At 28.3% G+C, this 13,062-nt stretch overlaps 1 protein-coding gene across 1 annotated transcript in view; it reads left to right on the plus strand.

The window, feature by feature from the left end:
• The window catches only part of PGAP1 (GPI inositol-deacylase), a 78,173-nt gene that overhangs the window by 46,478 nt on the left and 18,633 nt on the right, over positions 1-13,062 (plus strand). Inside the window, exons 14-18 of the mRNA XM_067286891.1 lie at positions 3,527-3,674; positions 5,474-5,696; positions 8,207-8,267; positions 10,963-11,104; positions 12,962-13,055. Of these exons, the coding sequence (XP_067142992.1) occupies positions 3,527-3,674; positions 5,474-5,696; positions 8,207-8,267; positions 10,963-11,104; positions 12,962-13,055 (668 nt within the window). The remainder of the gene's footprint in view (positions 1-3,526; positions 3,675-5,473; positions 5,697-8,206; positions 8,268-10,962; positions 11,105-12,961; positions 13,056-13,062) is intronic.

The following is a 13,062-nucleotide window of genomic DNA, read 5'->3' on the forward strand; positions in this document are numbered from 1 at the left end:
TATGGCAGATTGGTCAGGCTGTCGACTTTCTTCAAGTATAGGGAGTTGGCTGTCTATGTCTCTTTAATCTGTATTTAGCCCTTGCTGAGTAGCTTGTTTGGCATGATTACACTGTATAAACATTATTTGTACAGTGTAATCATTCATGTTTGGTGATGAATAAATATTGTTTGAATATCTCCAGATTTTCATCAACTAACTAAATATATTGTAAGTTAAGGCTTGTAAAAATGGAAGAGTTAAATTTAGCATTATTTGATAAAATTGTTTTAATGTTTTAAACTCTTCATTTGTTTGAAATTGATTGTTTGAAATGTCGAGCATATTTCCACTGACTTTCCAAACACCATTGTCAAACTTCTAGGCTTACAGGAAAGCTGTGCTGAACATCCAACATACACATTTTTGCGTTTAAAACTTTGGCCTCAATCTCACTATTATCTTTGTCATTTATTAAGTCTTCAATACTGTTTACTCTTTTAAAGATGAAATTTGCATATTATATTGTTTGCTTGATGACTCAAAAGGTTGAAGGTGATTAAAAATTATTTACCTGATTTGATTACAAAATTTATCAGTTATGCTATTTTGAATTGTCATGAGTCAACACACACTTTTTTTTTTCTAGTTTGTTGTTGACTTTGATTTAAACAACATACTGTTTTATGTGTTTTTATTCAGTAAAGTTTAGTTTTAGTAAATGGTAAAATATATATTTTTGACGATTATTAAATACAGATAACTCTCACTATTTACATGTTTGGTTTTTGTGCTTTTGCTTATTTGCATTTGAAAAGTTGTACCAACTACACAACTATTCAGGAAACATTTGTGTATCTGCAAATTGCTTTTACAATACAGTAATACCCTGAACTTATGTGATAGGTAGGACCGAACGATAACCGTGTAAGTTGGGGTATAATTTTGCATATAAATACATACAAATTATTTTTAATTGGGGCCGGAGACTAAAGAAAACAATAATTTAGAAAAAATGTTTAATAAAATCTTAGATAATACATATGTATAATAAATTATATTATTAAAATCGTATACTGAAGTTATTTTGATGTAGAAGGCTTTATAAAATCTAACAAATTCATCTGATGGCTCAAAGATTGTTTTTTTCTCCCACAAAATTTCCTTGTAGCATACTAATAAATTTTTTTATTTCTCATTTTGTAGAAGAAATGTGCTCTTCGTTGGAGTCTATATTTTCTGAAATTTGTAACCCCTTTTCATTTTTGTATCGAAGTCTTTTGTGGGTACCGAGGAGGGTCGACGAAGTCAGACCTCTGGTTAATGTCGGCAACAAGTCGGGGGGACTTGCCCACGTGTCAGGAATGGCTTAATTTGTCGGTAGGGATCCCGTAGGGACGGGACTGCTTTTTATCTGGTCGAGTGTAGGAGGGAAAGTGGAGTCGTGGTAAGACGATAAGCGAATATTCGAGCAAACAAGACACCATTTAACAGGATAACAACGATTTAATGGAAAACAAAATATACGTTACAAAAATCTGACATAAAAAGGGATGACATATATATATAAAGCTATATATCCCTATCATGCAAAGAGAGAGAGAGAGTTCACATAAGTGGGTTCCATACCTCTTGACCAATTAGTAATTCAAATATGCTGTTTGTCACGATGATCGCTTATTCCTTTGTAGGGAAGGGTCCGTGGCACTTGCGGCACAATCGTCAAATATATTCCGTAGGCACAACGGGTAAGATCGCGACTCGATATGAATCGATGATTGACTCTCTACCGGGGGAGGGAGGAAGCATCTTATATATAGCTTTTTGCTGGGAATTTTGGTCACGTGCAGGTGCTTAGGCCATAGGTGTTCCCGGGATTGGAAACAATATGGCGAATTCGGGCGCTAACTATAAACTTAAGTTGCAAGATGATCTGTACTCAGTGTAAGAACAATGGATAGTTGACAATTATACGGCCGGGGACGCATATTTTCTTGTCCAGGGCCGTTTTTAGGCAGGATGTTTATATTCAAGACAGTTTTTGGCAGGATGTTTATAATAGAAGAAATTTTGATTCGATTTAGGGAATAATTTTAGTATAATTCGGATTATATTCGGATTATATCCGAATATAAAGGGGTAATTATTAATTCGGATATAATTTGGGAAAACTTTACGTTCAAGGGGATTCCAGATCTCACACTTTAATAATGTTAACTTTACATTCCAAAGATAAAGTTTTTCTTTTCTTGTTTGATGCAGAAGAATCAGTTCTACTTCGTTTGGATGACATAGTAGAGTCTCTCAATTCTCTGTAGATATAACAAACACAGAAATAAATAAGAAAATAAATTTTAGCTATGTGTCGATTCTGTGCAACATGTCTGAACATGTAAGATGAACAATAGTGGGAAGAGTGAGTAATCAAGAGTTGCGTGGCACTCAAACAAAAGACGAATTGACGAGATTTGAAAATCGCGTAACTCCAGGTTTACGTAAGTCGATAGCGTAAGTCGAGGTATTACTGTATTTCAATTACAGTACAGTAATTGTAAAAACTTGCTGTCTGTTATTTCCAATTTTTATATTTTTTGACATAACCAAGCAAAGTATATTAATTAACTATTATACTACTAAACTAAAGTCATCACATTACAGCAACAATGCTTTCTACCAAATCAAACATGAACAAGTTTTTGCTATAATTATGTGAATACAGTATATACAGTAATTACATATTTCCATACAATTATAATAATAATAATCCCATATAATATATTATTTTAGTATTACTATAGAAGTATTTTTATAAGTTTTATATTTAGTTTGAATTATGAAGTAAAAACAAGTCTGATAGAGGACTCTGCATCTTCACTTTTGTATGTTTGCCAGTTGTGCAATTCCATAATACTGCAAGTGAAAAAGTTTTTATAGTATTTTCTGTATTTTATTTATTACGATCGCTCCTAAAAGTAGTAGTGTTGCTCTTGAAAATATGGTAAACTATAAGAAACCAGTTTTAAGTTCTTGAAAAGGTAAAAGTTCTCAATAAGTTGGAAGTCTTGATTCTTTAAGGACATGAATAAAAAAAGCTTATCAAGCAACATTAACTCAGTTTTTCCAAACTATTGTAACTCTTCCTCAATCATCTTAAAATATAAGACTAATGTTTTTAATGTAATTAAATGTACGAATAAAATATACATTAATTGTTGTTATATGCTTATTAAATCATACTTGAAAGTTTAAATATTCCCTAGACAGTAACAAGCTTCAGCTCAGCCATATTGATTTGATCTGCAGGAACTTAAGTCAATTTTCTCAAAGGTCTTCCTATTTGATATTTGCAAATTGATGTTCACAAGATTTCTAAAGAACATAGCCCTAGTGAATACTGAGAGTTACCTGAATTACTTGAGTTATTTTTAATTTTATCAACAATTAATTTTTAAGTGTTAATTTAATTAGTGATTTTTAGAAATTTACTTTATAGAATATTAAAGATTTAAAAATATATAGAATATTTTATATAAATAATATATTTCAGTTCAGAAAGTGAAAATCTAGTTAAACAAACTGAAATGATTCCAACCAAAACATATGATATGAGAAGATTAATATATGTGAAATCTGAAACATTGCTTGCAAAAGAATATTCACATTTGCTTATAATTGCATCACCTTCAGGAAATAAGGCATGTAACTATCTGAAATATTTTTCATATGTTCATAGATTTAATATACTGATAATATTTTTAATTGTTCACTACCAGTGTCACATGCATACACATTACTTGTCTTGTGTATTAAATGGAATTAGATTTTGTTATTTTAACTTTTCAGTCTCATCCTACTATTAAATAGTCTTTTCTCTATTCATTAGTACTTTTCTTATCTTTACTTCTCTTTTTTATTTTTTATTTTTTTGCTTTGCCATAAGTACACATTTTTAAATAGCAATGTGTAAATATATTTTAATTATAATTATGATGTACCAGGTTGTCTTTTTGTATTTTATGATTTTATTGTTGTTATTTTTTTGATAATTTAAACTTATTTATTGACAATAAACAATAATAATGTTGTAATTGTGCATTTTAAAAATTTAAAATGCACAATTATTTCAAATTTGGATTAAATGATGATTAACATTGTTGAAAAAAAATTATGTTAATATGTCAAACTTAAGTGATAGTCTTTATAAGTCTCTAACTTGACCTCTGAAGTCTCAGGGTTTCTGTATTAGGGATATATTAATGCCCTCTGTTATAATGCAGGGTGGCACTACAGCTGCTACCCTGCAGTGTTGCAGATTGATTTGGATATAGTGTAATGTTATGACATAACATATTCTATATTATGGCATTAAAACCAACATTTTATTCAAAAATTGCAAGTACTTTTGATAGTTTACAAACATCCTCTTCATGCTGATAGGCTGAGTCTAATCAAATCAGTACTTGCAATTTTTGAATAAAATGTTGGTTTTAATGCCATAAGACAGAATATGTTACAACATAACATTACACTAGATCATTATTTGGCATGAAGTGCAATTAACTTCGTTAAGATATATCCAAATCAGAAGCATTAAATTTTATGATAGAGCTCCCTGTGAGTCAATGGCAGTGGGCTTGGTATTAGGTCTTGAAATTGCCAACCTTAAACTAGCCTTTATGGCACCTGTTATATCATCTGGTACCTTCCAGTTCTCAACACAATGCCTCCACATTAGATTTGGCAATTATCCCGCTTAGTTGGATCTGTCACAGCACTCAGATGAGAAAACCGCACTGAGACACCATAGCATAGATCAGTGTTTCTCAAACTTTTTGGACTGTGACCCCCTTCTGCACTTAAAAATTTCAAAGGACCCCCGAAGAATAAGTATGTGTTGAAAGACATCCCAGATGGAGGGGGTTAGGCTCGTATTTATATTATTTATACGTGCAATTTATTTAAGTAAAAATTATTTTATATATTTTTTATTTCTATTATTTCTAAACATGAATCCATAGTAAATTTATAAAATATTTGAAAAAATTGATCTGGCATCAATTTTTCAGCGACCCCGCAAATATTATTCACGACCCCCACTTTGAGAATCACTGGCATAGATCACCAAGCACTCACCACTAAAGGATGGAGACATTACAAGAGGGTTAAAAATGTTTGGGTTCTTAGTAAACTGTTTTGACTTGAAAAACAAGGGTATAATTAGTTTATTATTGACAATGTGTAATTTATATACTAGATTTAATTTCAAATTATTTGAAAAATTATAATGATTATACAGGTTGATACGTGTATGTTCAATGGAATTTCTTTATTTTTAAAATTTAACTTGAGGAAAACTAATTTGCTCCCAACTTGCCTGAGTTTAATTTGAACACTTTTAGGAATTGTACCTGTATATAATTGTTTAAATATAAAACGTTTTATTAATAATATAGATATATTATTAACTTGTTGATAAAATTTTTTTTATTTATAGATTGACATTTTGTGTGAAAGATTCAAATTCAAAGACCGACATCATAATATTGTGTTACCAGATATTTTTCAGAATTTGAAAGGAATGTTTTCTGTAAATATCTTTAATGTACCTTTGGCTGATAGTGGTGTATATTTTAGAATTAAATTCATAAATCTTAATTCTATATGGCAAGCATATATACTAAATTTGCACATAACACGCTGTAAACAAGGAACTAAATGTAAGTATTATGTAATTGTTATATATCCAAAAATTTTTTTTAACTTACTCAGTCATTACTTAGACAAATATTAAACATCTCTACATCAACTAGTTGATATAGCGATGATTTTTTTAATGCATTGGTATGAGATATTGATTATACAGAACCTGAATTTTAGAAGTTTCTTATTATTTTTGAAAAATATAAAACTGTTTCATTTTTGTAGTTGATTCTTGTAGATTTATACAGTGTTTCCATATTTTTGCAGATTGTCCACTTGTTGGTCTAGTCGGGAGGCGACCATATAATCAGATATTTCTGTATGGTTTTACCATATAGAAATATCTGATTTTATGGTCTCCTCATGCATGCCAGTTTATCCTGAGGAATGCTGGCATAACAGTTTAGGTGAGGTTATACATTCCTCTCTAGAGGGTACATGAAAAAAATGAACAGGTTATGTCATATAAAAACAAACAAGTTTTTATTCTAAAACTGTGAAACTGTCAGCATTAAATCAAAAATTATACATTTAATTTCTGCATTTTGTTGCCTTTCTAACAATGTAAAATACTCATGGAATGCTGAAAGTATTTTTTGTCTGTTTATTTTATTGTAATTTGATCCAAAAACACATAAACAAACATATCAAATTCAGAAACTGTAAATTATCTCAACTTATACCATTAACATCTGCTTTGTGTGAAATTTGAGAGGAAGTGTTATTTTGGTCAGGGTAGATTGTCAGTGCAGCCCACACTGATTGACTACTATTGCTGCTGCTGCTGCTGCTGCTACTACTAATGTCAATAAGCCATTAATTATTTTATTGTCCTTTAAACAAAAAACTCTCTTCCTAATGTTAAGTTTGTCAAATTACAATGTTGTTATATTATTGTACTGGGAAGAATGTTTTATTTAACATTTATTTAACAATTAGTTTTGTTAGATTTTATTAATTTAATTTTTTAGTTGCAGTTTAACTGCCATGCTAGTAACCCCATGGTTTCTGGCATGCTGGTCTCCCCTGGTTATATGCAGTATGCTGGTCAATCCACAAAAATATGGATTAAGTAGAATTCTAGAAAAAAATATCTACTAGAAAGAATAGAATAGAAATTATCACCATATTTCTCATATGTCATTAATTCTTAATTTTAATGTTTAAATCTAGCATGCTTGATCTGTAGGTTGACTATATTTATAGTAACTATGACTTTAAAGTAAATTTTATGATCTTTGTTAATCAATGTAATATCTAGCTTGTTAGGATGAATTATTTTTCGCAAAAACTACTTTTAGAGAATAGTTAAAACAATATTTGATTAAAGTATTTTTGGGATATATTAATAACATGAAATTACTTGGATATGAATTTATTTATAATTTGTGATTAATTTCTGATGAATTCTACAAACTACATGTAGTTTATAAATTTTTATACATTTTGTAATTTTTTTAAATTTTGTTTTTTAGTTTTAGAAATTTACATGTATTTTACTTATTTATTGTCATTAATTGTTGTTTTTTTTTTTTTTTTTTTTTTTGGAGTGTATTAATTGTATTGTTAGGGTAGTGATCTCTTGCTATATAGCATTGAGTGAATGTAAACAAATAAATAAACTTTGTTGTCTATAACTTTCATTGTTACTATAATGTTGTTTGATTTCTGTTTGTTAAATACATACAAATATATTTGTATTTATTATTATTATTTTTGATTTTTGTATTCATTATATACAGTGTACAGAAAATACAAATCAAATACACTGATTTGAAATCCAATCTATTTATACATGAATAGAATCTGTATACAGGTATCCTTTGATTAACGTGGTTAATTAATCCCTCGATGCTATCATGTATATCAAAATCACATTAATCAAATACAGAGGGCTCAGTACTCTATCAAACAATTACCATCCACTAGAACAAGTTTTCAGTTAATAACAAATATTTTTATTTTAATAAATGAAAAATAGCAAATTTGCTAATTAAAACTTTTTCCACACAAAAAGGAATTACTGTAATTAACTTTGTGCGTTAATCAAATTCTGAATTAAGCAAAACCACGTTAATCAAGGGATACCTGTAGTTGTAAATTATACAAATATCTATAGGCAAGGATTAGTTTATGAATCCAGGTAATATAACTGGTTACCTGGCTTGTAGAAATTGAAGAATTCATATTATATAAAATCATATTTATTCTATCTAATTATTTCAATTTATTAAAAATTACTAAACATTTATGTTTGGTGACAAATAATTTAGAAAAGTTAGTTTTTTAGGCTTTCAGACTAATCTTAAATTTCATATCCATCATCTTTTAATTGACTATTTTTATAGAAATTTTATTTTTATTAATATTTATATTTGCACATTATTTATAAATAAATATTAAATGTAAAACATAATTCATTTTTTTATTTTTTATATAACAAAATTATATGTAAGGAAAATATTTATATAAGTAGTTGAATGCATAAAGTAATAATTTTTGTATTGCAAAACACTTAATTTTTCAGATCAAGGAATTGCTAAGTTAATTATTCCATGGAGTAAAGAAAAATATTTTTATATGGTCAAGTATGTATTACTTTTTTTATTTATAGCCTTTCATATTATAGTCTTTTTGCATCCTTTCTCCTACCTCAGGAAATAAGTTTTATGGTGGAGTCAACCTTTATTTAGAGACTACTCATCTGTCTCATGCTTTGTGCTGTCACCAGAGATAGTTTTATGATAGAATTGACCTTTATTTACTCATTCCCTCAATATGCATAACATTATAAAAATTCTGTTATTTCTTGAGGTGTGAGAAAGGATACAAGAAGACTTTTTATTGTATAGCCTTTTACACACACACACACATATATATAAATATCTAAATTCATAAATTACATATATATATATATATACAGTAGAGCATCGTTTATCCAAAAGCCAGTCAACCGAAAGCTTTCCAGTCAGACTGTGTCATGCTGAATCGAACATTTTTGATACTAGATTAACTTCTAAAGTATAATTTTTTTGTTTTTATATTTTTCAATATATTTATTTTGTTTGTACAAAATAAAGAAATAATTTTTAACGATACAGTAGCCTCGATTATTATTATAAAAATTTTCATTAGGCTTAAAATTGATGAAAATTCAACATGAAGCGACACGCAATGGAGAAAAATTCAACACGAAGTGACACACAATAGAGAAAAATTTCAACATTGGATAGGTTAATATATTTTTTCATACATAATCGGTTATCCGAACAACCTCAGTCCCCAATTGATTTGGATAAACGATGCTCTACTGTATATATAAACTATTTATTCAAGATTAACAGAAAACCATTTTATAATATTTTTCACATAAACTCTCATAGATTCATAATTTAAATATCAGGTTTCAATTAAAATATTTACAACAATATAAAACATCTTAAAATTTTGAACAAGGAAAAAATGCAACTAGAGAAGTTTTAATCTAAAAATTTTGTTACTATGAAGATAATAAGTATGGTGGATAAACAAATAATATATATTGAAGTTATTTTAAAATAAAGAATAAATTTTTATTAATTCATGATGATGAATAATAAAATTTTTATATCAAGAAAGGCCTGGCAACATAAAATTTCTAGTTTATTTTGCAATTATATATAAGGATTCTGAAAGACTTAATTCTTGTGATATTAATAAAATTCTACATCTTATTTTTCCAGCAAAGTTTTTATTTACATATGGAAATGTTTTCAGACATATTTAAATTAATACTAATTTTCAGAAACGGAACTTACCATATTAGCCCGACTATAACACGACCCTGAATTTAACACGACTCCGAAATTTTCATAAAGATATTTAGAAAAAAAAAAATAATACTCAAAAGAATTCAAAGAAAGTAAAATTCAATCAGATAAGCATTTATTTAGGTAATTATAGCTAATAATACAGGTTAAATTCATGTCAATAAAATTAAGTAATGTAAAACAAAATTAATATTACGTAAGTAACAACAAAAAACGGAAATGTTTATTCAGAATCAGAACTGTTTTCAGAATGAGAACTCATTGATGTCACATTGGTATCATCAGTATTTTCATTCTTGCTTTCAGTCTCCCACAAAATGTCATCTTCCGTCCCATTTAAATCATCGGAAATGCAGCATTTCTTGAAACCTTTAACTATCGATTCAGGTTCGATCTTCTGCCAGGCAGTGGCAATCCATTCTCCTAAAAGAGAGACTGAGGGTTTTTTTTATTTTTCTTGAAGGTGTCAATGGATGATTGCCTGATAATAGCCAATTGTTGTATTCTTTTCGAAAATTCTCTTTAAATGAAAGTTGTTCGTTCTTTCTGTCTCGTTTGCAATCATAATTTTAAAATTCATATCGTAGGTTCTCCTGGTACCTTTATTTATTTGACTCTTTGATGAGCCTTTTTTCTCAACACTACCTTTATTACTCACACTCATTTTTTATGGGCAATAAAGAAAATAGTAAAGTAACCGTCGCTAGTCACTAGAGCAAAAAACAAATGAAAAAAAACAGTTGCGTGAGATGTTAACGAGTGGAGACATAGCCTTACTATAGTAGCGCTATGCAAACAAAAGCGCAGGCCTACTAACTAGATCACATGGTTGTTTTGAAGTGGTCGGTCGAGCTAGGAATTGGTCGGACGTTCAGTTGCGTTTCAACCTCTGTAGGAAAATGTCCTTGTTTATATTACATTCCATTACTTAAACCCCGAATTTAGTGCGAGTCGACTTTTTAACGGAAAATAAATGGTCGAAAAATATCGCGTTATATTCGGGCTAATATGGTATATTCCATACATTTAAATGTAAGCACCAAAGAACCATTTTAAATTCCTAAATAGAACTTTCGTAAAAGTTTTAAAATCAGCTGTTATATGGAATGTTAACATTGAACAGCTAGGTTCCATCTTGAATGTAAAGGAAAACTAAAAAAAATAGATTTCAAGAATAAAATTTACATATTTACAAACAGAAAAACAAAATAGATAGAATATTATTGAACATGTATTTTATATTTTACATGGAATGTTCCAACGGTTTTTTTAAAATTTGAAATATCTTGTGCATATACATTCGATCCTGCACGAAATAACATTTCAAAAGTAAAAATTGCTTGAAGATGACCTGTGGAACAGGTGGAAAACGTTTGCATGATTAAATTAATAATTTCTCAGAGGTATAAGGTGTCTGAGTAGTAATATGAATTATAAATTTTTAAAATTGATATATTTTTTATTTTTTCTGTAGATCACACACTGAAATACCTCTGAAATTAAATATTCCACAGATGTCATTTGTTGATGATCATGTGCAACTGCATTTAATATTAGATCCTGAATGTGGTTATAGTCTGACAGCTCATACATCAATTGCTCACATGGTTCAGCAAGTATGTTTGTTTATTTTATTTCTTTAAAATTGAATATGTTAATTCACAATTTACAATATAGGTTTAGTGATTAGTTCTTCAGAAATTTCAAAAAGTTCATCTTCACTTTTTAGTAAGTCTTTATTAATGCAAATTTATAAATACAAATAATCAATATACGAATTTAAAATTATTTTTCTAAGTTTATGATCAGTTTCAATACATTATTGAAACTGATCATTCAGCTTCATATTATTTTGACAACATTCTAATTACAATTGTTACATAAGAACATAAGTATTACAAGTATTTACTGTATATACAGCAAAATATTTTTAAGAAAAAAATACAGAAGTTAGTGAAATAAAATAAATGCTGAAAAAGCAAAATTATATGATCTTTAACAAAAGTAATGAAAATATTTTTCATAAATTGTAATATATTTGTTATAAATATTATGAAAAATGATGATACCATAATTATATTTAAAAATTATAATGAAACAAGTGAATCAATATGAAATAGAGTTATCAATAAAATTGCTTGTTTAAAAGTGATATTTCTTGCTGTTTATGAAACTGTTCAGAAACATTCTTGTTAACAATATCATTTCACTAAATCACTTCTAGCATTTAATTCTTCTCACTGACATAAGTCTGTGAGAAGGATTAAATGGTAGCAATATTCATGTGAATTTTTATAAAAACACTGAACAAGATTATCATTTCATGCAGTAGTTGATTGCTTCAATTCAATTAGAGAGTTTTGTTCTAGCACAAATATGAATATTTCCTGTATATAGATGTGAATATAATGTTCATTAATCAAAATAAGTAAACTGACATTATTTAATAAAATATTTTTCTGATAATTATTTAAGGTTTTTAAGTTAGAATAGAATTATTTATGTATTATATATAAAGAGAGCATTTTATAAATAAAAAAAATTATATATACTGTATCTTTGCAGAATGAGTCTATGCTAGTCTATCTGGGGAGACCATGAAATCAGATACTTCCATATGGTAAAAACTGGTATGCTGGCATGCTAGTTTAAGTGAGATTATACATCCCTTTCTAGAGGGCACATTAAAAAAACAAGTTTTTATTCTAAAACTGCAAAATTGTCAGCATTACATCAAAAACTGATTATATGTTTGATTTCTTCATTTTGTCCTTTATCTAATGACATAAAATACTCCTGGAATTCCGATAGTGCTTTTTTTGTATTTTATTGTTATTTGATTCAAAAATTCAAGAATAAACATATTAAATTTAAGAAACTTGCTGTCAATTATCTCAGCTTACACCAATACTTTGTATGAAATTTGAGAGGAAAGTTATTTTTAAGGTCAGGGCAGATAGTCAGTGTAGCCCACACTGACTGACTACTACTACAAGTTGTTAATTGTTTTATTGTCTTGTAAACAAACTCTCTTCCTGATTTTAAGTTGGTCAAATTACAATGTTATTATTTTATTGTACTGAGACCTTGACTGCATGGGTTGGTAAAATGGATTGGTAAAGGGATGTGGGATGGGGAAAAGATTATGAAATGAGTTGCGATTGAAACACTGGTAGTAGTGATTTGCATCAGTGGAGAAGAATGTTATCATCAACTTGGACATAATAGTCAAAACCTTGGACATTTTTCTTGCTACAGGTTTTCAAAATATACAATGTACATTTTTAAGCATTCTACTCATTGGAACTTTAGGTCAGGACCTCATAAATTACAACATATTTCATTTTCAGCCAATTTCACCTAAACCTATTTTCCATAAGAAAAGTGTGGGGTCCTTTATATTTTTATGCTGATATTTTGTAATAATAATTTAAATTATGAAATTTATAATAATTATAATTTTATTTTTATAGTTCTTTAAATTTTATGTACTCTTAATTCCATCGTATGTTGCTGCTTTAACTCTGTCTGTTTTGAGTAAACAATTCTTTTCAATTTCTTCAGAAGGTAAGTA

Source organism: Centruroides vittatus, unplaced genomic scaffold, assembly GCF_030686945.1.
Source record: "Centruroides vittatus isolate TY-2023 unplaced genomic scaffold, ASM3068694v2 scaffold_386, whole genome shotgun sequence".
In the NCBI taxonomy this organism is placed as follows: Eukaryota; Metazoa; Arthropoda; class Arachnida; order Scorpiones; family Buthidae; genus Centruroides; species Centruroides vittatus.